Source organism: Lissotriton helveticus, chromosome 4_1, assembly GCF_964261635.1.
Source record: "Lissotriton helveticus chromosome 4_1, aLisHel1.1, whole genome shotgun sequence".
Classification (NCBI taxonomy): Eukaryota; Metazoa; Chordata; class Amphibia; order Caudata; family Salamandridae; genus Lissotriton; species Lissotriton helveticus.
This window is the reverse complement of record NC_136063.1, coordinates 1,050,365,420-1,050,393,371: the sequence shown is the minus strand read 5'-3', so window position 1 is coordinate 1,050,393,371 and position 27,952 is coordinate 1,050,365,420. Positions and strand designations below refer to the sequence as shown.

General features: G+C 46.7%; 1 protein-coding gene across 3 annotated transcripts in view; it reads left to right on the top strand.

Annotated features, from left to right (window-relative positions):
- ICE1 (interactor of little elongation complex ELL subunit 1) overlaps positions 1-27,952 on the top strand; it is a 1,011,762-nt gene that overhangs the window by 238,617 nt on the left and 745,193 nt on the right. For all 3 annotated transcript variants that reach the window (XM_078687642.1, XM_078687643.1, XM_078687644.1), the window contains one exon: positions 9,723-9,760. In XM_078687642.1, coding sequence (XP_078543768.1) covers positions 9,723-9,760 — 38 coding nt within the window. The remainder of the gene's footprint in view (positions 1-9,722; positions 9,761-27,952) is intronic.

The following is a 27,952-nucleotide window of genomic DNA, read 5'->3' as shown; positions in this document are numbered from 1 at the left end:
AGATCTTCCGCTATTTGACGGGGCTGCCGGTAGGAAGAAACTTTGAAAGCCCTCGATGTGTACGGTTTCATCTACTAGCCAAGTTTCTTGAAAACATAAGATTGTATAATTTTTTACATGAGCCAACCAGGCTGGGTCGTTAACCTTGACAGCCAGACCGGCTACATTCCAGGATAGGAGATGTATGGAACGTTGTTCGGTGAGGCCCAAGCCTGCTATCTGGGCCTTGTTTGTAAATGAAGAGATCGCTTGAGCCCCATGACCCGTTGTTAAATGTACTTGCGTTTCATTACTAGTAGTTAAAAAATTTACTCCACTGGGGACTATACATTGGGTTTGATTTGAGGGACATGAATGACTACACCCATTCACAATCAGTGTGTTTTCATGAGATTGTACTAAGGGAGCTACCCTGGATGCTTCACTAGCCTCTCGGGTGGAGACATGTGTACACTCTAATGTGTTGCGTGATATTCTATAAGGGGGAGCTTCCCTAGTTGAAGGCTCAGGGGAAATAGAATGGGAGGATGGGTATACGGTTTGTCAATCAATCTCATCTAGGTAATCAGTATCATAAAAAGCATCAAATCTATTTGAGATGGGGACCCCGTATTGTGTGTCTGGGTAATGAGAGTATGAGTAGTGCTGCTGTTGGGGGCGAGTAAAAAACTCACTTCTCTCTTGGTGTCTACTATAATGGCTATTTAGCCTACTCAGCCATGGGTGTTCCTGCCTATAGTCGATAAAGTTTGTTAGGGTATGTGGACCAGTAGGCCGTGTATAAACCCTAGATTGGATATCAGCTATTGGCTCGAGCAACCCCTCCTGTCCATGAATTGACTGTACTTGTGTTAGGTGATGACTGAGGTTATTTGATGGGTAGAAATAGCTTAAGGCCATAGTGCGGATCAAGCTATTTGTCACACCACTTTTCCAGCTACTAATAAAACTGGCAGCACGACTATCCCCAAAGGTTACCACAATGCAGTCGCCCTCGGTCGATTTAAATCTGTTTCCCACCCAATCTACTCTTCTCACGTGTGTAATATGGCCATTAATATGTTTGGGGATCGGTCTATGGGTTGTAAGCCAATGGCTCACCTTGTTTTTTAGGTCCCCGTGAGATTCTACCCTATCCCCCACTAATTTAGGTACTCCAATCATTACGATGGTGTACGGGCTAGATTCAGGCGGAAGATTAATGTGAAGGGGTCTTTTAGCTACCACCGGTTTTATCAGGGTAGCACCCGTTTGTTTTATAGGTATACCCTGTTTAAGATTTTTGATTTGTCTCGTTTGTTCTACCTGAGTTGTTACTATTTTGATCGGGGAGCTCTCAGCAGCCCATTCACATTCTTCTATTTCAGTGTCAGATGAAGTTTGAGGGCTACTTGGGATGGCAGCCACTGGATGGGGTACGTTAATACCTCCATCTGGAGTTGTCACTGGGATAGTAGGAAGAATCTTTTCCTGACATATTGGCAAATTTCGCTTATTAGCAGAAGTAGCTGTGGCTTTCTTTGCCCTGAGATTTTTATTACTAGTTGAAGCGAGGGAACTACTGGCTGGTGTAAAGGTAGAAATTGATTGTGGTGCCTTCAATGTTTTAAGCAAGGTAGAAGTTGCATCATTTTGGGCCCTTTCAAATTTCCCTAAAGCTTTCTCAATATTAAGGACTCTCTCGCTAATAGGTAACAGAAGGGACTTGATTAAGCTTTCAAGGTCACTCAAGAGTGATTTTGTGTTTATCATTGTGTGATCTGCCCTAACTGTGATATGTGTAGGCATATTTGTGGGTACTGTCGGCTCTTTACTCATGATCAGGTCTGGATCTTGACTACTTATGAAGGGACATGAGGACGCTGTGTCGGGGACAGATTTGGCCAGTCTAAAGGTAGACCAGATGTCTTTAACTGAGATAAGATGTTTAGCCTTGAGGCGAGATTTTTTTTTAACTATAGAAGACTTTTTTTTGCTTCGTATTCCAGTGGGCCTAGTTTTGCTCTTAATCATACGACTTACTTGAGTCGCAGGTTTCGACGTTGTAGATGTTAAACCACCCGGGGAAGGGGCCACTGAATGTAGGTGGGCTATAGGTGACAGATGAGTATTAATGCCGTTTTCACCAAGTAGCATAAGACTGCTGTTCCTGCTGTTGCCTATAGAGGGTATGGGCAAGGCTGTTTGTGTGTTGTCTCTTGTTTGAGGACTAGGGAGCCCTGTAAATGACAACATTAAAATAGACTCCTGGGAATTTGTTGTATTGTCCAGTATGTTAATGTTTCCGGTGGTGTGTAGAGAGAGGTCCGGAAAACATAGATCTGGGGTAAGTGAAAGGCGTCTTTCAGAATCCTGAATGGCGTCCGCCACTACATTGATCGGTTTTTGTAGCATTAAGTCTATGGCGGTTATTGTGGGGAGAGGGGTATTGGTAACGTCTTTCAGTCTAGTTGCAGATCTTGTGGCCACAGGGGTATTTCTAGATTTATGCATCTTGGCCGAATTATTACAGGCTGTAAGCAATGTTGCTGATGGTAAATTTACGGCTTGCAAGTGCAATTGGATGGAAAAGGCACTTTGTATTTACCTTAGTTGATGTCGGCTAGGCGGGATTTCAGGGGGGTGGCCCCGTCCCGTCCTCCTCGGTCTCCTGAGGGCCACAGAGGGCCCGCCCTTTGCCCGGGCTTCGCCCCGGGCGTCCCGCGAGACGGGTTTGATGGGATTTTAAAGCGCCGCTTGGCGCTCAGTGGTGACGCTGGACCCCAGTGAGGGCTGCTGGGTGATGTAGTTCGAGGCCCCTCGCCGGTCTCCTCCAGGTAGCCCCGCTATTCGTTGTTTCACAGGCGGTCGGCGGCTGGAGACTGGCGGGCGGGTCCAGGCTATATTAGACGATTCCCTCAGTCTCTGGTGAAGCCTCGTGGTCAGGAAAGGTGCATTTGCTCTGCAAAACGGGTCGCCCACTCGATGGGGTTGATGGGATTTTAAAGCGCCGCTTGGCGCTCAGTGGTGACGCTGGACCCCAGTGAGGGCTGCTGGGTGATGTAGTTCGAGGCCCCTCGCCGGTCTCCTCCAGGTAGCCCCGCTCTTCGTTGTTTCACAGGCGGTCGGCGGCTGGAGACTGGCGGGCGGGTCCAGGCTATATTAGACGATTCCCTCAGTCTCTGGTGAAGCCTCATGGTCAGGAAAGGTGCATTTGCTCTGCAAAACGGGTCATAGTCTATAGTACATGTATGTGAATTTAGAGAGAGAACAGCAGGCTGTGGGTCTGATTAGCAGGCCCACAGCCACATTAAGTCGAAAACCAGTGAAGCAAAAAGCAAAAATTGGGGTGACCATAGGATAGCAGACCCTACTCTCCTACAAACTCAAATACAAAACAACTCCAATTTGCTTTCAAAACCATTCAAAAACATCTAAGTGGAAGCTCAACCGGTCACTTGCTAAAGGTTGTAGCAGCAAAATGTCTGCCTACAATCACATATGGCTCGGAAATAATGGCTACCAAGGATTCTACATTGCTAAACCTTGCTCAATCAAGATTGTTTAAAAATCTCTTCTCTATTCCGCGACATATTTCCCAAGCACAAATACGCCTGGAATACGGATTAATAAATCAGATCCCGGCCAGACAAGGGGTCCTGGACAAATATTATTGGCACATGAGGGACGCTGAAGATACCACGCTTGCCCATCTCTGCTGGGAAGAAGTCGAAAAACAGGCTAGGCAGACCAATTCCACATGCAAGTCTCTTAGGCAAGCGCTCCTATCGCTAAATCTGGAAGAAGCTTGGCATTCACCAATGTCATATACTGCTTTTAAACAAATTACCAACAAAGTCGTTAAACAAGCATCGTTGCAAATAGACAAAGGCTTAGTGGCTGGCAAAAGTCATGCCTGGTTCGTGATGCCAACATACAATCAACTGAAACAACAATCTTATTTGCAAGAATGTTTCAGGGATCACTACAAGAGGAAACTAAGCCTATTGAGGTTGGGGTGGTTCCCGAGCAAAGACCTTACCCCTAATTGGTCACGGACCTGGTCAACTTTGGATTGTCGCTTCTGTGACAAGGGAGTAGAGTCGTTATTGCATCTATTATGTATTTGCCCGGCCTTACAAAATCTAAGGAAGATTCTCCTGAAACCACTCCTAAGAGAAACACAAGTCAGGACCTGCTGGGCGGCTGTGATAAAATGCCTCAGCGGGTCATCGATACAACTTTCCTGCAAAACGATAAAACTCCTGGCATTTGCCGCTCAAGAGCTTGGAAAAAAGGCAAGGGTCCTAGTAGTGAGGAAACATATTTAGACAAGATAAATCCATAGACTAGAGTCAGTACTATAAATTAAATCCGTGCGCCCAGCCGGGCAACGGATGTTTATTTTATATTGGATATAATACTCAGAACTACAATATATACAAACAAGTGATAGGCACAGTTTTTTTATGTTCCCCTGAACCAATGCCAGAAAATTGGGGTTCTCTGTTCCTAAGATGAGGTCTTCTGGAAAGTCCAGTAGAACACCAACAGTCACTACCGTTGGTTGTCCATCTAGGGGTTGTATGGGTAACCGGGCCACTGGGTATACTTTAACGTCCCCATGTACACACCAAATATGTACCTGTTTTCCCGGGCTTAGCTGGGAGGACCTAACCAGGTCCTTTTGTGTCAGAGTGACAACAGCCCAAATCTAGGAGGGCTGTAGTCTGGGTTGCGTTACCTAAAACACTCAACTAAAAGCAAGTCCCCATTTCTTCTGTGTATAGAAAAGCCCTCTGAACACAGCTGACATCAGGTCTGGGCGATGTGGCCCCACTTGCCACAGTTGAAACATTGAGGTCCCCAGTAGGGAGGTACTTCTGGTTTGAAGGACCCCGGTCTCAGTGGTTCATTTACTGGTTGCAGGGTCTTTTTTTGTGCTTGGTAACTTCAAGGTTTTTTTTCTACCTCCCAGGGAGACACCCGGGGTTGTGTACTCGAAAAGGATGTGGCCATCTCTAAGGTTTGTTAAAGAGCGAGATAAGAATGCTGCTGTAACCACATCTGAGTTGGATAGGGTAAGGCTTCAAGGAATTGCTCTAGGTAGATCTGGTCCATGATCTCTTCCTTTGTTTTCTCTGCTGACTTCAACCATTTGTCTGCGGCCAGTTTTAATTTAAAAAACAATGTCTTAGAGTTGTCCCCCGGGTCCCTTTTTCCTTCCGGAGCCTGACTCTATAGGACTCCACATCCATGCCTAGGTGGTCAAGAATGATACATTTGACCTCTTCATAAGTGGGTGTACCCCCAGCGTTAGCAACCTGAAGTGCCACTTAGGCTTCTCCTGTGAGAAGGGGGGCCAAGAAAAACGGCCACTTCACGACAGGTCATCCTGTGGCTGTGGCTGTGGCTGCCCTCTCAAAGTTTAATAGAAATGCGTCCAGGTCTTCTCCGGGAATGTACTTCTGAAGGGCTATGTTCGGATGTATCGAAGACACCCGAACGAGTACTCTGTTGGTGGGAGGTATTATGCACCTGGTCCTCAGCCACTTTCTGAATAGCATCTACCTGGGATCTAATAACATCCTTAAACATGTCCTGTCTGCCTGGGTCATCTGTCGTTCGATGGCCCATTCAAGCTTCTTTTGTCCTTCCTATAGAGGGTGTATAAGTGTGTCCATTTTGGCTCACCAGTGTACAGATGCCTGCATTCTCCACCACGGGATGAAGGAATTACGAGACAGAAGTGTGTTCAGAGGCTTTGATTGCCAAAATAACAATAGTCCAGGCAAAACGAAGAAAAAAAAAATAATTCCTCCTCTTGTTGTGGAAATAGCTGTGCCTTATTCCCGGTATCGTCTCCATCACAGACGTCCAGGGCAGGAAGTCCAGACCGGATATAGGTAAATAAAAGAAACCGAAAACAAGGTGTTCGAAGCATATGAGCTGCAGATCACACACCATGCATAGATCGCCATCTGGTGTTGGGCCCGGATGTTTGCAGTTTGTTATTGTCTTGGAACAAGTCTTTGGAAGTCACAAGATAGGTGACTCCTCCTCTGGACAATAGTGCGCATGGGCATCGACTCCATCTTCAGATTGTTCTTTTCCGCCATCGGGTTTGGATGTGTTCGTCGCGCTCCAGTTCGGTGTTGTTACCGATCTACCTTTCGACGCGCAATCCTTCACCCATTCTTCGGTATTGTGTTCGATCGCGTTTCCCATTCGACGCGCATCTCTACAAACTTGAATTCTTTGGTTCTGGTCGTCGACGCAGGCCTTTGGGCCGATCTGCGCCATCAGGCCCTTTAGCTCATGGAAAGTACTCCTTTCAAAAAGTGTCCTCAATGTGGATCCAAGTTTTCACACGCCAATCTTCATGAGGTGTGTAACCTCTGCCTTTCACCCAAGCACGAGGGCAAAGAATGTCCAGCTTGTTCCTCTTTCTGCTCCAAGAAAACCGTACGGGAACGTCGGGCTCGAAGAAGCGTGGCTCGATCATCAACATCAATACTGCACGATATCTTCGAAGAAGGCATCAATGTACTGGAGCAGTAGCAGACTGAAGAGGGCAACATTAATGCCTCCGAAGCCGACGACTCCGACGTCGAAGACATCATTCCAGGGCAGCGAGTCATAAGTACTTACGTCAACCCCTCCCATCCATAAAAAGGCTTCGGTAACACTTTCACCTTCGGGCCTAGGTGCACACCGGGACAAAACTTCCCACGCCCGCCTTCGGACCCGGCAAAGAAATCAACACATAAGCCTTCAGGCCACTCTGGATCGAGCCAGCCTGCTGGCGTTACCAAAACCCCATCCCCGGCACCGACAAAAGACGAACCCAAAGAGAAACCACTGTCTTTGCCCGTACTAAAGCCTGGTTCCACATCGGCGCACTCGGCAACAAACTCCACTGGCACTGAACCCCAGGGGGGGAGAGGCCCAGCAGTTAAGGTGGTAAAATTGTAATAATCCAAATCTAGTTTAATCAACAAGAGGGAAAGTAATTGACTTCCGACAAATCAAAATTACTATTCCCACTCAAGTCTAAGCAAAAATAGTGAGAGTGTTGTACTTTGGAGAGGCTAGATTTACAACTCCCACTCCATTCAGATCAAACGTAGGGAGACTGTTGTAATTCAGAGGGATTTGATTTACTATTTCTACTCTAGTCGAAGCAGTAGCAGAGATGGTGTTTAACTTCAGAGACATTAAATTTACTATTTCCGCTCCAGTCAAAGCCAAAGTAAGGAGAATGTTGTACTTCAGAGGGGTTACATTTGCTATTTCCCAAACCAGTATCAAAGCAACAGTTGGTAAGTGTTGAACTTTAGAAGGGTTAAGTGTACTATTCCCATTCCAGTCTAAGCAACAGTAGAGAAGGAGTTGCACTGCAGAGGGATTACATATAAGAATACATTGTCTAATTATTTGCTATAAATATTTCAATATGTTACAAAAAATATTTAAATGATAATACATAGAACAAATACTACATTATTCAACAAAAACAAAAAAATGTCAAAACTAAAAGAAAAGATTAATGACATTACTTATATTATTCAGTTCCCTAGCTACAAAGAAAGACAAAAAAGCTCAATTTTAAATTTAGTACCAACATATTTATTTTGAAATACTTAAAAAAGCAATTACAATTTGAAATGAAAAATCATTTCACATTCAAAATTATAAAAAAGCTTATCATTAAATTAAGAATTTAAATAAAACAAATGATCAAGATAGTACAATAAAAGTATACATAATGAATTCTCAATACACATAAATAAAAATGTGTATAAAATATAGGCTAACTAATATCTTCAAACCATAATACCCTGTGCTCATTAAAATAAATAAAACATCACTTAAGGTAAGCAACTTTAAAACAAAATAATTTACATATTTAACATTCAAATATTTTAAATGACATTAAAAAATGTCACATCGAAAATGAAATACATTTTATTTAAATTGACTTACCACCATTTCCTTATAAACCCAACACCCCGCTACGAAAAATATTACATACTATTAAAAATAGTAAAAGGTAAGTATATACTAAAATTAATAAATTAAACTCAACATATAAATTAACAATTACAGTTAAGTAATTTACGTAATAACCAATTAAAAAATTATTTTACAATAAAAAAGTATATTACATTTATAGTAAGTTAACTTCGCACCCTATTCACCTAAAATTCAACAACCCACTACTACATTATAAATTAGTAATTACATTTATAAACTACTAAAACACTAACAACTACAAACGTTATGTATAAAAAATTACAATTATACCAACACCTAAAATTAATATGGTAATTGAAACATAAAATTAATTTAAAAAAATGTTTTTGCAACTATAATAAAGACATTGATATTAAAAAACGGTGTTCTTCAAAAGGATGTTATGTACCATAAAAACGATAGTCTTGGCGACGATATTCTGTCACACAATATTTTAGTAGTACAGATATTTCTTAAACAATATATTTCCCACAGTATTTAAAACTGAATATTCTGTCCAAATACCACCTGGGAGAGATGTAGATCAGCGTCATCTGAACTCCTTCAGAGACTCAACTCCATATCAGCTTGTTGAAGTTAAAGGTGATTTGCTTGGTGTTGAAGGCTTCCCGCCCACCAACAAAGAAAGGATGTTACAGGTACTCTAGGACAACACCACCACCACCATGTCGTGCTGCTACAAGCCAAGGGATTTAGCTGGTTGTGAACCACCTGGCCAGATCTTTAAACATAAGGGTGGACAAACTCAGATTCCTGTCATAAAAACGAAAAATCTAAGTGTCCTTTTGGACAATAAGCTGTCTTTTGAAGGTCAGATCAGCGCCATCTCTTCTTCTTTCTTTATGCTAAAGCTACTTAGGAAAGTCTTCCCTTTTATTCCGCCTCCACTCTTATTTATCTCTAAAGTATACTAGTACTATGCGCTCTTCACACTATACAGATTAGATTCCTGAGTAAACTGCAGATTCTACAGACTGCTGCAGGTCGTCTTCATTTAAGAGTCCCCAAGCATCAGTCTGCATCACAGGCTTTGATGCAGCTTCACTGGCTTCCCATCAAGAAGCGCATTGACTTTAAGGCTATATGCATCACAATTAAGGCTCTGCATAGCTCTGGACTCTAATACCTTAAAAGGTGCTTTCGGTGGTATACCCCAACTTGACCTTTACATTCATCCTCAGCCTTCAACCTAGTAGTTCCAAAATTCAAAAGATCAAGCTGGGGTGGCCGTTGTTTTGTGATCTGCACTTCCAAATTGTGGAACTCCTTGTCTCTTAATCTCATGAAAAAGACTGGTTTGCTTGCTTTTAGAAAAGCTCTAAAAACCTGACATTTCAATCATTCGTACTCCTCTGTTTATTTTCCACATCTGCTTGGTTATTTCCTTTTTTTGGGCTTGCTCCTAGACACCTCTGGGTGTTAAAGCTCTCCACAAATGTAATTTTCATTTCGCTACAGACAATAAACAGATGCCTACAGGACAAGTAACATTTTCCTTCTGCTTCCTGATTATGACACACACTTTGGTTTATTGAGATTTAAAGCTCAGTGCTCTCTTCAATTGAAGAATGAATGGTTGTGTGTCTACCCAATACAGTTGTTCCAAATTTCTTTTTTAAATTATAATTTGATAGTGTCCTGGTTGAAATGTTTAAAAGGAGAAGTCACCTGGTAGAATTGATATGTGATGGATGTTTATCTTTTAGGAAGAAGAAATTGGAAGCCAGAGTGAAGAAACTGGAAGGTATTGTACTAAATCTGTATAAAAATCTTGTTGTACCTTTTATCCTGAGCAGAATTGGTCCATAATCCCTAAACCTTTTTAGTCTATAATGGTCACAAAGTTTAAAAAGAGGGGAGGAATTGCGGCTGCATGCAGGGGACGCTTGAGGACAAGGAGGCACTCATTATTGCCTGCACCTGCTTTCACTGGAGCACTATATAACGCATTTTTCCCCTGGCGCGTGGGAGGAATGGTGGCTGCCTGCAGAGGTCTACATGTCCCAGAAATCCTTGAGGGCAAGGAGGAGGCCCTCATTACTGCCCACACCAGCTTTCACTGTAGCTTTATATAGCACAGCTTCTTTCACTGCCCCATGAGACGCATGCGAAGAAGTCAGTCGGAGCCACGTAACGCTGGGCCATGCTACCCTGGGCCATGCTACGCTACACTGGGCTGGGCTGGGCTAGCCTACACTACGTTGGGCTACGCTACTCTATGCTACGCTGGGCTGGGCTAGGCTACGCTGGGCTGGGCTAGGCTACGCTGGGCTGGGCTAGGCTACGCTGGGCTGGGCTAGGCTACGCTGGGCTGGGCTGGGCTAGGCTACGCTGGGCTGGGCTGGGCTAGGCTACGCTGGGCTGGGCTGGGCTAGGCTACGCTGGGCTGGGCTAGGCTACGCTGGGTTGGGCTAGGCTACGCTGGGCTGGGCTAGGCTACGCTGGGCTAGGCTGGGCTAGGCTACGCTGGGCTGGGCTGGGCTAGGCTACGTTGGGCTGGGCTGGGCTAGGCTACGTTGGGCTGGGCTAGGCTACGTTGGGCTAGGCTAGGCTACGTTGGGCCGGGCTGGGCTACACTGAGCTGGGCTGGGCTACACTGAGCTGGGCTGGGCTGGGCTGGGCTGGGCTAGGCTACGCTGAGCTGTGCTGGGCTGGACTAGGCTCCGCCGGACTGGGCTCCGCTCCGCCGGACTGGGCTCCGCTCCGCCGGACTAGGCTCCGCTCCGCCGGACTGGGCTCCGCTCCGCCGGACTGGGCTCGGCTCCGCCGGACTGGGCTAGGCTCCGCCGGGCCGGGCTCGGCTCCGCCGGACTGGGCTAGGCTCCGCCGGGCCGGGCTAGGCTCCTCCGGGCCGGGCTGGGCTCCGCCGGGCCGGGCTGGGCTCGGCCGGGCTGGGCTCCGCCGGGCCGGGCCGGGCTCCGCCGGGCCGGGCCGGGCTCCGCCGGGCCGGGCTACGCCGGGCCGGGCTACGCCGGGCCGGGCTACGCTACGCTACGCCGGGCCTGGCTACGCTACGTCGGGCCGGGCTACGCTACGTCGGGCCGGGCTACGCTACGCCATGCTGGGCTACGCTGGGCCGGGCCGGGCTACGCTACGTCGGGCCGGGCTACGCTACGCCGGGCCGGGCTGGGCTGGGCTGGGCTGGGCCGGGCCGGGCTGGGCCGGGCCGGGCTGGGCTGGGCTGGGCCGGGCCGGGCTGGGCTGGGCTATGGTGTGCTGGGCTATGGTGTGCTGGGCTATGGTGTGCTGGGCTATGGTGTGCTGGGCTATGGTGTGCTGGGCTGTGCTGGGCTGGGCTGTGCTGGGCTGGGCTAGGCTAGGCTGGGCTAGGCTGGGCTGGGCTGGGCTGGGCTGGGCTGGGCTGGGCTGGGCTGCTCTGGGCTGAGCTGGGCTGCTCTGGGCTGAGCTGGGCTGCTCTGGGCTGAGCTGGGCTGCTCTGGGCTGAGCTGGGCTGCTCTGGGCTGAGCCTGGCTGCTCTGGGCTGAGCTGGGCTGCTCTGGGCTGAGCTGGGCTGCTCTGGGCTGAGCTGGGCTGGGCTGAGCTGAGCTGGGCTGAGCTGAGCTGGGCTATGGTGTGCTGGGCTATGGTGTGCTGGGCTATGCTATGGTGTGCTGGGCTATGCTATGGTGTGCTGGGCTATGCTATGGTGTGCTGGGCTATGCTATGGTGTGCTGGGCTAGGCTATGGTGTGCTGGGCTAGGCTATGGTGTGCTGGGCTAGGCTATGGTGTGCTGGGCTAGGCTATGGTGTGCTGGGCTGGGCTATGGTGTGCTGGGCTATGGTGTGCTGGGCTATGGTGTGCTGGGCTATGGTGTGCTGGGCTATGGTGTGCTGGGCTATGGTGTGCTGGGCTATGGTGTGCTGGGCTATGGTGTGCTGGGCTATGGTGTGCTGGGCTATGGTGTGCTGGGCTATGGTGTGCTGGGCTGGGCTATGCTATGCTATGCTGGGCTGGGCTATGCTGTGCTGGGCTATGCTGTGCTGGGCTATGCTGTGCTGGGCTATGCTGTGCTGGGCTATGCTGTGCTGGGCTATGCTGTGCTGGGCTATGCTGTGCTGGGCTGGGCTGTGCTGGGCTGGGCTGGGCTGTGCTGGGCTGGGCTGTGCTGGGCTATGCTGTGCTATGCTGGGCTATGCTGGGCTATGCTGGGCTATGCTGGGCTATGCTGGGCTATGCTGGGCTATGCTGGGCTGGGCTGGGCTGGGCTGGGCTGGGCTGGGCTGGGCTGGGCTGGGCTGGGCTGGGCTAGGCTGGGCTGGGCTATGCTGGGCTGGGCACATAATTTTATCCGCCCACTGGAGTCAAGTGAATCCAGCCGTATTATGTTTGCAATTCTTATCCAACCCAAATGTATGTTCTGATGTATATTGGCTCTTATCTGGAGTTTTAAATTTAAGTTGTTGAGATGTAATTTTTTATCTGCATTATAATGTTAATATGTTTATTTCTATGTATGTCACAATAAACGGTATGTCCTGTACTTTTATGATTAGCACTGTTTAAATCGAATGAAGTGATACTTGACTTGATTAAAAAGAAATTTGTTCGAGGCATGTGTGCTGTAGATACACATGATTTGCATACTCCTGCCATCTAGTGTTGGGTCCGCATGTTTGCAAGTTGTTTTTCTTCTAAGAAGTCTTTCCTAGTCACAAGGTAAGGCTACTCCTCGTTTCGGTGATAGTTCGCAAGGTCATTGACTCTATTGTTAGATTGTTTTTTCCAGCTATCAGGTTCGGACAAGTACTGTTGCCTTCCGGTTTGAAACCCTTCTTCGGGTTCCCCTTGTCATGCAATCCTCTCTACCCTCAGCGATATTGTTTCGTACGCGTTTCCCTCTTCTCCGTGTATTGTTTCGGCAATGGAATCGACTTTTCGATTTGGCAGCTTCGTGGGCGGACTTCCGGCTTAACCACACCGAGTCAGCTCTCCATCGATGGATTGGACTCCGTTCAAATTCTGCCCCGGGTGCCACACTAAGTACCCCCCGCACAGACTCACACAAAGTGTGCAACTTATGCGAGCACCAAGAAATGTTATAAGAGACTGTGACGCATATCGTTCCGGTCAAAGAAAACTCTTCGCGATAGTCTGGCTCGACGGCGAGAGATGCAGCATCAAAGTATCGAAGACACGCCGGACATCTTCGGTGAAGACTCCGGTCAGGAAGACGTTGGGAAACATCAACAGCAGAAGAGGAGGGAGACTTCACCGAACTCAGACTCGCAGCTCAAGATAGACCTAGAATCCGAAGAACTGCCGCAGGGACAAGGTGACGTGAGTAGTGAAGACCCCTTGCCCCCACAAACTATTGCAAAAAAACACAAGGTTTCGGCACCTCCTCTGCCTTCTGGACAAGGTTGGCACCAAAACGACATTTCCGGCGCGTTGACTCCAGCCTTGGCTCCGAAACACCAAGTCAAGTCTTCCGGCTCAGTGCAGAGTCGTCAAAAGTCCTCCTCGGAGCCAAAGCAATCTAGTTCCAAAAACAAGTCCAGCTCGGATCCGAAACCTTCCGCGCCAAAAGGCCAGCTTACGCCGGCACCGAAAACTTTGGCGCCGAAACAGAAAGATACCTCTTGGGATCAGAATATAGACATTGTTCCATTAACATATTCACACCAAGCCGCCTCTCAAAAGAAAGCTTCCTGGTGAGGACCCTTCCTACACGATCCCTTTAAAGAGTAAATCTGTTGTTGCAAGTCCTTTGCATCAACCATCACCACCACCTCCATAGCCTCCTTCTCTACCTGAGAATCCCTTGCAAATTACACCTCTGGATTCTCCACAATCTCACCATGATGATGATGATGATGATGACGATGCCGATGATGAGGGAGGATACATTTCCCAACAGATCCATGGACAGATTATACCATTGATCAACCCAGCAGATAATGATCCAGACCTTTACCCAGCCAAGCCATCTTCTCCAGATGACAATGCATCCCACCAAGCCTTCCTAAGGCTGCACAATATTATGGGGTGGCATTACACAAAGAATCGCTAGAGGAATATTTTTAGTTTTGAACTTCATGATCCACTCACAGGTCATCACAAACACTCCCCATGCTTAAATGCATGATGATGAGATTTTTAAGGACCCAGTAAGGGCATGCATATTGCCTCCTAGGGTTGACAAAAAATATAAGGCTTCCCCTATAGACCCCATATTCATCAAGGGGCCAGTTACCGTTGGATTCTCTGGTAGTGTCTAATGCTCATAAGTGGATGAATTCCCAGACATAAGGAGATACTCCTCCGCCAGATAATAAGTCCAAGTTAATTGACGCTTCTGGCAGGCGTGTAGCTGCGAATCAATGGTCCATTGCGAATACGCAAGGAGTTTTAGCCAGGTACGACAGGGTGCACTTAGATGAGATGGAGCAATTGCTTCAATATCTTCCAGATGAGCATAAAGCTAAGGACTTAGTAAATGAAGGAAAACTTATTTCTAATTCCTCTATATGTTGTGCTCTAAATGCTACAGACACCAAGGCTAGAGAGGTTAATACTAGCATCATGCTCAGGAGACATGCTTGGTTAAGAATGTCTGGGTTTAAGCCAGAAGTTTATCAATCCATCCTCAATACACCTTTTGATAAAGAACATTCCTTTGGTCCATGCGTAGATCAAGCGTTCGAGAAGATTAAAAAGGACACTGAAGTCCATGCGAGTGCTCTAGTCGCTGTCCAGCAGAGGCTCCTTTAGTCGCTCCATTTTCAGAGAAGGGTCTAAAACCCTATCCCCAGACCAGAATACCTCAACATATAAAGGTACAAACAGTCCTCTTCCTCCCGAGGATTTTTGTTTAGGTTATAGAGGCAACAATTTCAAAGGTAGGTGTAAGTGCAACATACCACGTAGTTCCCCTTCCCCAAATAAATAGTGAATTGCCCCCCCCCCCCGACTACACAACACCTGTCGGGGGAAGACTTCAACTATTTCTCCCAGTTTGGCAGTCCATAAGAACAGACAAATGGGTGGTTGGAATTATCCAACATGGTTATTGGCTGGAGCTTACCAGCAATCCCCCAAACATTCCACTTCGATCTCACAAATTGTCTTCTGAACACCTACAATTGCTACAAGAAGAGGTTCAATCTCTCTTACTAAAAGGAGCAAAAGAGCCAGTCCCAATACAGCACCAGGGCTCGGGGGTTTACACTCTGTATTTTCGCATTCCCAAAAAGGACGGTTCCCTAAGGCCTATTCTGTATCTCAGAGAGTTAAACCATTATGTACTGTCTGAACACTTTCACATGGTAATGCTTCAACAGGTTCTCACACTTTTACAAAGAGCAGATTGTAGGTCTACTCTAGATTTAAATTATGCATATTTTTATGTTCCAATACATCCAGCTCATCGCAAATACCTCAGATTTTTGATAGCAGGCAAGCAGTACCAGTTCAAAGTGCTTCCCTTCGTAGTGACTACAACGCCCAGAGTTTTTACCAAATATCTGGCACTGGTCACCGCTCATCTCAGAAGACAGCAGATTCACTTCTTCCCCTATCTAGACAACTGGTTTATCAAAGCCAGCACTCACCAAAGCTGTCTACATGACACACTGATCACATTAGATCTGCTTCATCAACTGGGATTCACCATCAATGCTCAGAAATCTGACCTTCATCTTTCACAGCTGCAATCTTACCTAGAAGCCAGTATAGACACCGTTAAATCTCTAGCCTCAGGCTATGATTCTACAGTTTCAACCCACCCAAGCTTTACCAGCCAGAGTGTTTATGCAACTGCTGGGAATTATAGCGTCTTGCATTGCAATTGTACCCCCATGCAAGGCTTCACATGCACCCCCTACAGGAGTGCTTAGCACATCAGTGGAATCAGTCAAAGGGCCAATTAACTGATCTAGTGTTGGTTGAGGGCCGTACCCATCGCTCTCTGCAGTGGTGGAACCCACAAAACTTATCAAAAGGCTGGCCTTTCATTGACCCTATTCCACAGATAGTGCTCACAGCAGATGCATCTCTAACAGGTTGGGGGGCTCATCTCAAAGGTTACACAATAGAGGGCCCGTGGAGCAAGAAGCACAAAAATCTTCTAGAGATTTAGCAGTTTTTCTACCACACAAAGCTTTTCAAACTCGCCCCATAACCAAAGCTGTCCTAGTCCAAACAGACAACATGACCGCGATGTATTATGTGCAGAAACAGGGCGGGACACACACTCTCCAACTGTCAACACTCGCTCAAGCCATTTGGAATTGGGCAATTGGGCAATCTATCACAAGATTTATCTTCTGGCAGAACATCTCCCAGGAGTGAACAATCAAATTGCTGACCTCCTCAGCAGAAGGAGACCGCAAATTCACGAGTGGAAACTTCATTCCCAAGTTCTCCTTCCCTACTTTCAACAATGGGGTTTTCCACAGATAGATCTGATCACCATAGCCAAAAACGCAAAATGCCCAAGCTTCCGTTCCAGGTTGCCACACCCGCTCTCAAAAGGTAATGCTCCAAGGATCAACTGGTCAGGGATATTTGCCTACGCTTTCCCACCTCTCCCGCTCATTACGTGTGTTTTTCGGAAACTCAGGCAAACATCCCTCACACTGATTCTGGTAGCTCCCACATGGGCCCTCCAACTATGGTACAACACCCTCTTGGAGCAGTCAGTAGTTCCATATCAAACGCTGCACCTCACCTCCAGTCTCCTCACACACAACCATGGAGAAATCAGACATCTAAATCCCAGAGAACTGAATCTAGCGATCTAGCTCCTTTAGTCATAGAGTTTAGATATTTAAACTTAACACCAGAATGTATGAATATTCTAAAGGAAGCAAGGCGGCCTACCACCAGAGCTTGCTATGAAGCAAAATGGAAAAGGTTTGTTATATACTGCAATAACAACAAAATCGATCCTTTAGATGGTTCTATACAAAGCATTATCTGTCACCTCTTTGATTTACAGCAAACTGGACTAGCTTACTCGTCTATTCGTTTGCACCTTGCATCGGTAGCTGCGTATTTACCGAATAGACAACTTCTGTCACTATTCAGGGTACCCTTAATCAAAGCTTTCATGGAAGGATTAAAAAGAGTAATACCACCAAGGATTCCTCCTGCCCCAGCATGCAATCTCAATATTGTTCTCACAAGACTCATAGGGTCAACTTTTGAATCATTGCACAATTGCCCTTTGCAATTTCTCTCATGGAAGTTTGCTTTACCCCAGTATTGGAACTTTCATAGATTCCCATGCTTTGTATCATTCCCCGTCGTCGGAATGGGAGCCTCGGTAGTATCACAACCATAGAAACAAAAGAGAAAAAAAGGCCTAGGCCTCATCTCATTTTGTATCCTATCACCCTCTTTGTGTGAAAGAGACCAAACTTTTGTCAGGACCAATCAGAGCAGCCTCACCCCATAGAACCTTCCTGAGAGAGCTCAGAGCCTCAGATTTTTCTACCGCACGTAGGGAGTCTCCACTGAGCTCTGCTCAGTTTTCCATTCCATTCTACTTATTTCTTCAACTTTTCATCTACAAACAAACTATGTCTGACAAGGAGAAGAAGGCCTTATTCAGGTCCTGTGCGTCTTGTGGGAAAAAGAGGCTTTTTGTAGAAGATAAGCATGAAAGCTGTATTTATTGCTTATACCTGGACCACAAGGCCACAGTGTGCAAGATTTGTAGAACCTTCTCTACAAAAACGTTGCGTGACAGGGAGGGCCGGCTATTGACCTGGCTTCAGAAGATGAAGACTCGGAAGGAGGTGCTCTCATGGGATGAAGAAGGTTCAACATCTCTGTCTTCATCTCGGAGATCCAAGAAGAGGGGTAGGTCTTCTCCCTCTTCTTCAGCCGAGCCCCCTATCAAGGCCCCTCATAAGATCTCTGACAGGTCTGAGAGGGCTAGTCTCCTTAAATCTCCTCACGGAAGTGAAAAGGAGAGGATGGGACAGGCTGCTGGATTGGTGACAGCCACTAAGTACAAAAAGGAGGTTTCTATCACTTCTCCTCCATCCAAAAAGGAAAAAACTGTTGAAAAATACTCTGCAGTCAATCCAGGGACCACGCCTGAGAGAAAACGGCATCCGTCGACGACAAAAACAACGGGTATGTCAACGACGATTTCTTCTCTGAAAGCTTCCGCTGTTTCATTGACTCCATCGACGGGACCGTCGACGACTCCGTCGTCATTTAAGGTACCTGGTTCGTCGACCGTGACTACTTCCTCGTCCTCGATGATGGTCTCCGGGAAGGTACTGTCGACGGCCTTGTTGTCGACGAAGACTACGTCGACGACAACAACGACTTCGACGATGACACTGATGGTGATGACGACGAGTTCGACGACGAAACTGTCGACGATAATACCGTCGATGACGATAAAGACTCCGTCGACGAAGTCCAGTATGCCGTCGACGATTCCATCGATGATTCCGTCGACGGCGGCCGCACCTTCGACGACGGCACCGTCGACGAGGCCGTCGACGGGTCAGAAAATGCAATTTGCAATACAGAAGCTGAAAATTACACTTGAAATGACGTCTCCTAGACGGGTTTCGTCTCTTCCACCATCAATGCTTCTGGATGACGAGTCGGATGAGGAGGAGGAAGATGGAGGCCATTATGGGGATGCCTACAGTCCCTCGGATTTAAATGTAAAATTGCAAGAGACTAACACAGAGGAATACTATGAGCATACATATGACCAACAGGTGCATCACTATGTTCCTCAGGAGCGACGTCCTCCAGGTTTGGGGCAGGACATGGTGGCCATGCCGGCCTCTCTAGTCTCTGATCTACAGATGATGCTGCAGGACTACAGAACCAGGTTTCCATCAGAACCTTCGGTACAGCCTGCACGACCTCCAACTCCGGTGCTGCCGCAGGCGCAGCCAGTTGTCGTACTGCCTCCTACACAAGTGGTACCTCTGACGCCACCAGTGGTCATTCCAGCAGTCAAACTCCTTCTACTCTCCCAGGATCATCCAATTAGCTTGCAACAGATTCCGTCCCTGTTATCGAGGAATCAGGGTCAGGTGTTCCATCCGGATCCGAAGTCGCTGCACTTGACAGGGTGGCTCCTGAACACAGAGAATTCCGTCATCTGAATCTCCCCAAGGAGTGTAGAGAAGTTTTGTCCCAGGCTCGAGCACCAAGCACTAATAAAACATACAAGGCAAAATGGAAGAGGTTCTGCCTGTGGTGTCAAAGACAGGGTCTCCATCCTTACAAATCTCTGCCTCATCAACTTTTGCCATATATACTATCATTGGCTAAATCTGGGTTGGCACATTCTTCTGTAAAGGTACATCTTTCAGCCATATCGAGGTTTCGGCGCACTTCTTCAGGCCCGTCCCTATGGTCCTCTAGGATTGTTAAACAGTTTTTGAAAGGCTTGTTTCGGATGTATCCTCCAGTTCGCCCTCCTTCGCCAGTTTGGCAGCTCAACCTTGTGCTGGCTCAACTCATGAAAGCTCAGTTTGAGCCGGTTCACAAGGCGGACTTGAAATTCCTATCTTGGAAACTGGCCCTCCTCTTAGCTCTAACATCAGCTAGAAGAGTTAGTGAGCTTCAAACCCTCTCCATAGTGGATCCATTCCTTCAATTAAAAAAAGATGTGCTTATTCTTCGCACCAATCCGAAATGTATTCTGAAGGTGCGAGTTCCATTTGAATGAACCCTTGATCTTAAAGTCTTTCTTTCCGCGCCCTTCTACTCCTGCGGAACGGACATTACATTATTTGGACGTTCAAAGATGCTTGAAATTCTACTTAGAACGCACACTGCCCTTTCGAAAATCATCCCAATTGTTTGTGTCCTACAGCGCACCACGGAAGGGGTTTCCTTTAGCAAAAAGTGGCATTTCCCGCTGGATCTCCAGTGCGATTCAATTCTGCCATCAGGAGGCGGGCAAGCCCCTGGACAGAAAAGTCCGTGCACATTCCACAAGGTCTGTGGCATCGTCTGTGGCTCTTTTCTCTGGAGTCGCCATCAAAGACAAATGCAGGGCGGCAACGTGGAGCAGTACACATACCTTCACAAAGCACTACTGCCTGGAATCTGCAGGACGAGACGACGCTGCTGTTGGTCAAGCAGTCCTTAGGAATCTTTTTCATTGAGAGGTGAGCTTTCCCTATAATCCCTCCATCCTAGTAAGCACATTTTTGTTTGTTGTTTTGGTATGCTATAAGTATTGTCATATGGTTATGTGATGCCATGTATCTAACAAAATTTGCCTTGGTGATTTACTGCTAGCTACTCTGATACAAAGCATGGAAATCTATGAAAGTTCCAATACTGGGGTAAGAAAACAAGTTACTTACCTGTAACTTTGGTTCCCCAGTATTGGTAACTTTCATAGATTCCCATGCGCCCACCCTCCTCCCCTGGGAAATCTCAGTCTTTTTACAAAGATAGTGGCGGTTTGCACAACAGCTACGAAAATCTGAGGCTCTGAGCTCTCTCAGGAAGGTTCTATGGGGTGAGGCTGCTCTGATTGGTCCTGACAAAAGTTTGGTCTCTTTTACACAAAGAGGGTGATAGGATACAAAATGAGATGAGGCCTAGGCCTATTTTTCTTTCTCTTTTGTTTCTATGGTTGTGATACTACCGAGGCTCCCATTCCGACGACTGGGAATGATACAAAGCATGGGAATCTATGAAAGTTACCAATACTGGGGAACCAAAGTTACAGGTAAGTAACTTGTTTTCTTCCTCATTGCCATCCCATCACTGAGGAGAGTGGGTGAGCTACAGGAATTAACCTTAGCAGAACCATCCTTTAAGCTACCCAAAGACAGGATAGTTCTCCGCACCAACCCTAAATTCCTTCCCAAGGTAGTTTCTGCTTTTCACATAAAAAGTCGGATGAGTTACAAGTTTTCTATGCAGAACGCGCTCTTCACACGCTTGACGTTAAAAGTTCTTTACAGTACTACATAGATAGGACAAAGGACTTTCGCAAAACAAAATAACTTTGTTGCATTTACTCCACCTCTGACAGGCAATCCTATCTCAAAATCTGGTATTGCCAGATAGATTGTGAAATGCATTCAAACATGCTGTGCTAAAGCTGAAATAACTTTAACCATACCCCCTAGAGTGCATTCCACAGGCAAAATAGGGGTTTCAATGGCCTTTTTAGGTAACATTCCTCTAGCTGAGAAATGTAAGGCAGCTACATGGTCTACACCACACACATTTACCAAACACTATTGTGTAGATGTGTTGGCACGTCAACAGACTAATGTAGGCCAAGCAGTGCTTAAAACACTGTTCCAAACAACTGTATTGCCTACAGGTTAGCCAACGCTTTGGGAGTATACTGCAAAGCATTTGTATCTACAGATACAGCCTCGAACGGATAATGTTACTTACACAGTAAGCATCTGATATTGGCATGTAGAGCTGTAGATTCACATGCGCCCACCAGCCTCCCCGGGTACCTGTAGTTGTTGCAGTTATTCATTGTACATTTATATGCATAGACATCTCTATACTACACTTACTTACTCCATTCTCATCCTCTTGCGGGAAAACAATCTAACCATGGACTCTATGACCATGTGCACTTTCACCGATGGGAGAAGTCACCTCACCTCGTGACTAGGAAAGACTTCTTGGAAGAAAAACAACTTGCAAACATTCAGACCCAACACTAGATGGCATGAGTATGCAAAGCATGTGAATTTACAGCCCTATAGGCCAATAACGGATGCCTCCTGGGTATGTAACAGTATCCTTCCATTTCATCACCATTTCGCAGCACCCTCAGAGAATGCCTTGAGGCTCTCCTAGTATTCTGTCCAACACTATAGTTCTAAGATGTTCTTTTTATGTGGGGTTTCAGTACCTACTATATGTATTTTTAGTTTGAGTTTCTGTAGCAATGGGTAAAAAATCCCCTTACTTATAGTCTAACTTTCACAACTATTTCATTTTTGCTGATCGTTACTGTTTAAATGTGTCCATATTTTAGGTATTACTTTCAAAACAATTTTTAGGTCTCGCCTGGCGAAAGCAGTGCATGCGCTACTCTCGCCAGAGAGGACCTTTTGGAATCCTTTTGCTGAGGGCTTTCATGCACGCGTCTGCATGGACAAACATGGCTGCTCTTGCCATTTGTCCATAGCAGACCGCATGCACGTGTCCGTAGGGACTGTGGACAGTCCCACACCATTTTGGTGCTATAGCAACGAAAATGCCGCTTCGCTTGTGCTTTTGCTTCTATTTTTGCTGTCAGTTCCCCTGGGGCACAAGCAGGCATCCACTTCTGTGTTTTTGCTCTGATCATTTTGTTTACTGTCTGTGTATTGCAATGATGGCACACTGCAAAAGAAAACGCTAAGATGACCTCCGTTTTCGGAAGCTTTCATGGCTGCAATAAATCGCAAGTACTTGCATAAGAAATCCTGCCTCATGAATATTAATCATATCCTTGCAGCGATGCCTATAGACCGGGTTGCGTCACGGCACGGACGTTCTGAAAACAGCGCTTCCTTCCAGCCATTTACTATATTTGGCACCACAGTGAAAGGAATGCCTGCCACAGGCTGCTGAAATAGCCCACTGAAGCAACAATACGCAGACAGAAGTTGTCATCTCACTGCCGGGTGAGGAGCACTCAGATGTAACATGCTACAGAGGCCTATCAGAAACGTAAAGGGCATTGAGGGTAAGGTGCGACAGTTCATTCCACCCGCCCACTATTTACTACAGCTCCCGGGAACAAACTTCAAGGCTGCTCAGTAAACTGCCATATCTCAGTACAAAAAAGCCGACTAACTCGTACACCGGGTGGCATGTGTGCTTTGGACTGTACCTTCGGAACACACATACATTTAAAAACAAAATCTGCATGACGACAAGCACTTTCGGTCATGGATTACATGCACTTCTCATGCATGACTTGTGCCAAGTTCCAATTCTATCTCTCGCTCACTTTACCTTCTAGGCACCGTATTTCATTAATGCAATACCATTATAACGTTTCAGTTTAGTTCATTTACCAGCTTACACTGGGTGCCCCCTTTGCCAGGGAAGAACAATCCTTCTCTGATGACCCCTAACGAGATGAACATAATCTGCTTTTAGTTTTTTAAGGTTGACTTTGATGGTACAATACTTACCTAACTTTATGAAACCGATGCGAATGTAAAAATGCTCCGGTACCATACTTCCCCTTAAAGCCGATACCGTTCCTTTATGGTAAATTGCTTCGGTACCATACCTACCTAAAGCTGCAACACTGTTCCTTAAACAGTAAAATATGTCGATACATACCTAGCTAAACCCGTGACACCGTCCTTTGTATATTAAAATGCTTCAGTAACGTACTTGCCTAAAGCTGTGGCACAGTGCATTTAATGGTAAAAGGCGTTGCGTCGGTACATACCAAGCTAAAGCTGCGACATTGTCCGTTGAATACTAAAATGCTTGGGTATCGTACCAACCTAAAGCTGTGGCACTGTGCCATGAATGGTAAAAGGCGTCAGTACATACCTACCTAAAGCTGCAACTCTGTTCCTTGAACAGTAAAATATGTCGATACATACCTAGCAAAACCCGTGACACCGTCCTTTGAATATTAAAATGCTTCGGTAACGTACTTACCTAGAGCTGTGGCACAGTGCATCCTAGATTCAGTCCTAGGACATCTCCTGTAAACAGTTGAGTAAAAGCGTTTTGGTTACAGTAGTGATTTTTAAGGAATATTATTGTATTTTAAAAGTTGACACTTAGAAACGTTTCCACATAGAATCACCAATGTTATCCTATGGGAGGAAATTCACTTAGCCGGTAAGTAGTGTTAACGTTACTTTTTCTTACTCAGTGTTGCATCCTGGATCCAGCACTGGTGCATCCCCTGTAAACAATTGAAAGAATGCCTTTAAGGAATATATGTAGTTTTTCAAAATCGACAATGGATTCCTATGGAAGGAAATTCAAGTTATTGGTACGTACGGTTAAAATTGCTTTTCAGGGTCAGTGCTGGGCTAAAAGATGCAGCACTGGGCTCTCTCCTGATAACAGGTGAGTAAATCGGAATTAGTTGTTCAGCTGATTTTAGATGAATATTTTAAAGCTCCAAAACTCCACACCTAGAAGAATTTCCAAGTGAAACCAGTCAATTTTACCCTACGGAAGAAGAGTGAGTTATCGGCTTTTGGGTAAGTACTCGACTGGCAGAGTTAAGGTTCTGGGCATAGGGATCTCCCAGGGTCAGGTAGGTGCAGTTGGTACACCCTCAGTGGCACCGGGGCAGCCGGGTGCAGAGACAGTTAGGCCTAGTGATAGCCTATGGGCGGCAGGGGACCTTCGGTTGGTGGCTGCTGGCAAGCAGGCCACATGGCTGTGGGAGCTGCGCTCCTGGTCACTTGCTCAGGGCAAATGGGGAAGTTGGTTAGGACCAAGGTTTCACTGCCAGGGGCCCTCGGGCGGCTGGGTGCAGGGTGCTTTTGAGCCATCGGGTGCTGAATGTTATTCAGTGGAGAACGTGGAAGATGAACAAAGGCTGCAGGCTCGGGGACTGAGATTCTTCAAGAGCAATCAACACTTCGAGGGGTAAGTGGAGATCTTGGAGGATAGGTAGGCACCACGGAGTTGGGCACAGTAGGCCGTGAGTCGCCGGGGTTCAGGGGTGTCTTTTGACGTTGGGAAATCTTGCCTCTGCTGGTCGCGGTTGGATGGGTCCCTGGTTGTGAGGCTGCAGGCGTCGTCTGGGTAGTCGAGGAGGGTCCTTGGGCACTGGGTTGTAGGTCACAATCACCGGGGGGATGTCCCCAGGGTCTTTGTCCACTCAGGCACAGGCCGGGCTCGGCGGGTGCAGAGTGTGCTGGATTTGCGGTTCCTGGCTGGCACCAGGGGTGTTGCGTTTGGAGCGGAACCACTGCTCGTGGGAGTCCAAGTCTTGGTAGAGTCTCAAGGCAGTCGGGTCCTCTGGGGTTTGTGAGGTTGCTGATCACTGAAGGCGCCGGAATTTCTCAGGAGCAGGTTCAAGGATCAACAGGCCGGTAGGGCTGAGGCCAAGTCAGTTGGTGTTGTCCTATTGTGAGCAGCTGCACGTCAGGTCTTCGGGTCTCTTGATCTTGTTGCTTGTTTCAAATCGGGATCTGAGGAAGGAAGATTCAGGGTGTCCCTAAATACTAAATTTAGGGGCGTTACAGGTAGGTTAAGGGCAGGGACCAATGGGTCCCTGTCCTGGGGTGACTACACCCTCTATCCTTCTCCTCTGGGAGGGGGGCAGGAGCCTATCTTTTATTGGGCAGGGCTCCCCATCCTCAAGATGGCGGAAGCCCGGAGTTGTGCTTCACCTCGCCTCTCCCACCTGAGGGGTGGGCTTGGCAGAGGCTGGCACACCCGCTTTCCTTTCTTTGTCTTTCCCGCCTGTCTTCCCGCCAAAGTGGGGGGTCAGAACCGGTGTGGGCCAGTTGCTGAGTACAGCAAGTGGCCTGGAGAAGCTCACAAAGGTGGCATGCCTTTGAAGCTTCCCCTGCCCATCCTGGGGGAGGAGGCTTGGCACCTCGTCCCAGGATGTGCATTGTTTCAGGCTGGCTACCCAGGGGTCCAGAAACATGTCTGTGGTGGCTGCCTCGGTAGCCACGCAGTCAGGACACTGGGAGTTGGTTAGGTTTCAGGGGGCATCTCTAAGATGCCCTCTGTAGTGAATTTGGCATCAAATCCCACACTGTCATCAGTGTGGGTTTAATATGCTGAGAAGTTTGATATCAAACTTGTCAGCCTACAGTGTAGCCATTATGATGCTGTGGAGTTCGTAATGACAACCTCCCAGCACCATATACTCTTAATGGCATCACTGCACTTACAGTGCCCAAGAATGGCCCTGGGTACTGTAGGGGCACAGGGCTCATACACCTGTGCCCTCACCACTGGCATAGTGCACCCAGCTAGAGGGGTGACTGAGGTATGCCAGGGCAGTGTGTTTGTGGGCATGGCACACATGAATGTGTGCCATTTCAACTCTTTGTTTAGTTCTGCACCAAAAAACTCAGCCTGCAAAGGCAGTGTGTGTGTGTCAGGGTACGGGCACCTAAGGGTAGCACAATAAGTGCTGCAGCCCTTAGGGGTCTTCTCTGGTCACAATGCCCTGGGAACCTAGGGTACCATTTACAATGGGCTATCATGTGGCCTGAGATGCCAATTGGGTTTTAGTTTCAACACAGTTTTAGGGAAGGAACACAGGCCCTGGGCACCTGGTTGGCAGGAGCCCAGCACACTCAGTCAAAGCACATCAGCAATTCAGCAACAAGTGGGGGCATACCATGCAAGAAAGATGGCACTTTCTCACAGTTCGGTACCGTACCTACCTAAACCTGGTCTGAGACACTCAGGATAAGGGGACCCGATGGCCAGTGCAAAGTGACCATGTGGCACCGACATGCCAAGTGAACTGTAGCAGGGGATGCAAATTAGATAGCGGGAATGAGATCAAACATCAGTAGAAACACGATAAAGTTACGCACAAGATTCCCCATTGCACCTCTGCCTTTGAAAAAAAGATTTAAAATTATAAGGCCCTGAGGAAGGTGGACATAAATTCATTAAACCCACTGAAACAGTGACCATGTGGCACCGACATGCCAAGTGAACCGTGGAAGTGAATGCAAATTAGATAGCGGGAACGAGATCAGAAACAGCAGCAGAAACACAATAAAGTTACACACAAGATATTACGAGTGATTCTGGCCCAGACTAAAGTTTGACTTGCAGGCACAAATCCTGCCGTGCTTTTGAGAATACACTTAAATAAAAAAAAAACATTTAAAAGCACTGTGGCTGAGCCTCACAGCATAGAGACGGGGATTTAATCACCCTACCCCCTCAAAACAAATTAACTTCGCTAAACGTAGCAGCTGTGTAAGGACAACACGCCCCGAGAAATAACCATGAAGAGTAGAAAATCCTAACCAATTCCTATCGGATTCCCCATCGCACCTCTGCCGTTGAAAAAGAGATTTAAATGATAAGGCCCTGCGGAAAGTGGACATAAATTCATTAAACCCACCGAAACGTAAGTTGGCTTGATATGTTCCCGGCTGGCGGCAATACCATGGATAGCTGAAAAGGATCCCTACCATGTGTATCATTAGCACGTTAATGCAGGCTGGGAAGTTTAATGTGGTTCGGAATGTGAGTTTGTGGGCCTGGTTCTGGTGAGGATGAGATGGAATGAGAGGTGTGGTATGATGAGATAATGTTTTTTTTCCTTTTGATGGGGATATGATAAGTCATTATCAATTTGTAGGAAGCCTATTTGTATGTACTGTATTTTATAATATATAAGCATTGTTTGCATGTTTATGTCTTAAAAATATATGTAAAAAAAAGTCTTTCTCTTTGAAAAAAAGTATTTGTAAACCATTTAAAGAAGATTTCATGTTTGACCTTTATAGACAAATAATGAAGCATAAATACTTCACATCTGGGAAAAAAGCGCATTTTGAATAGAATTATGAAATTATATTTTGTTATGTTTTGATTCATACAGGAAGAGATGCCCATCAGAGCTGTGTCAAGCCATAGTTAAAGAAATATAGGTCGAGTGGGAGATATCATTTGTATTTTTTGTGGCCTCTCCCCCTTCTCCCAGACCTCTAAAGCAGCAACAGGGGGTACCTTTCTCTAATAGAATCCTACCTAAACCTGTCACACGGTTGCTTGTATACTAAAATGCTTAGGCACCGTACCTACCTAAAGCTGTGGCACTGTGCTATGAATGATTAAAAAGCAACGGTACAAAAAGGAATCTACAAAGAGTGCCCGAACCTATGTTTTACATATTTTAGAAGAGAATCTCAGAACTAGCGTTAGAGCCTAGAGCTACACCTTTCTTTCAAGAGGTCTTACACCAAACTGAAGTCACATATTTTCAAATCAGTACTGCTATTAGCTTCTCTGCCTAAATTACGCCAAAGGGTGGTTGACTCTAGGGTATGTGTG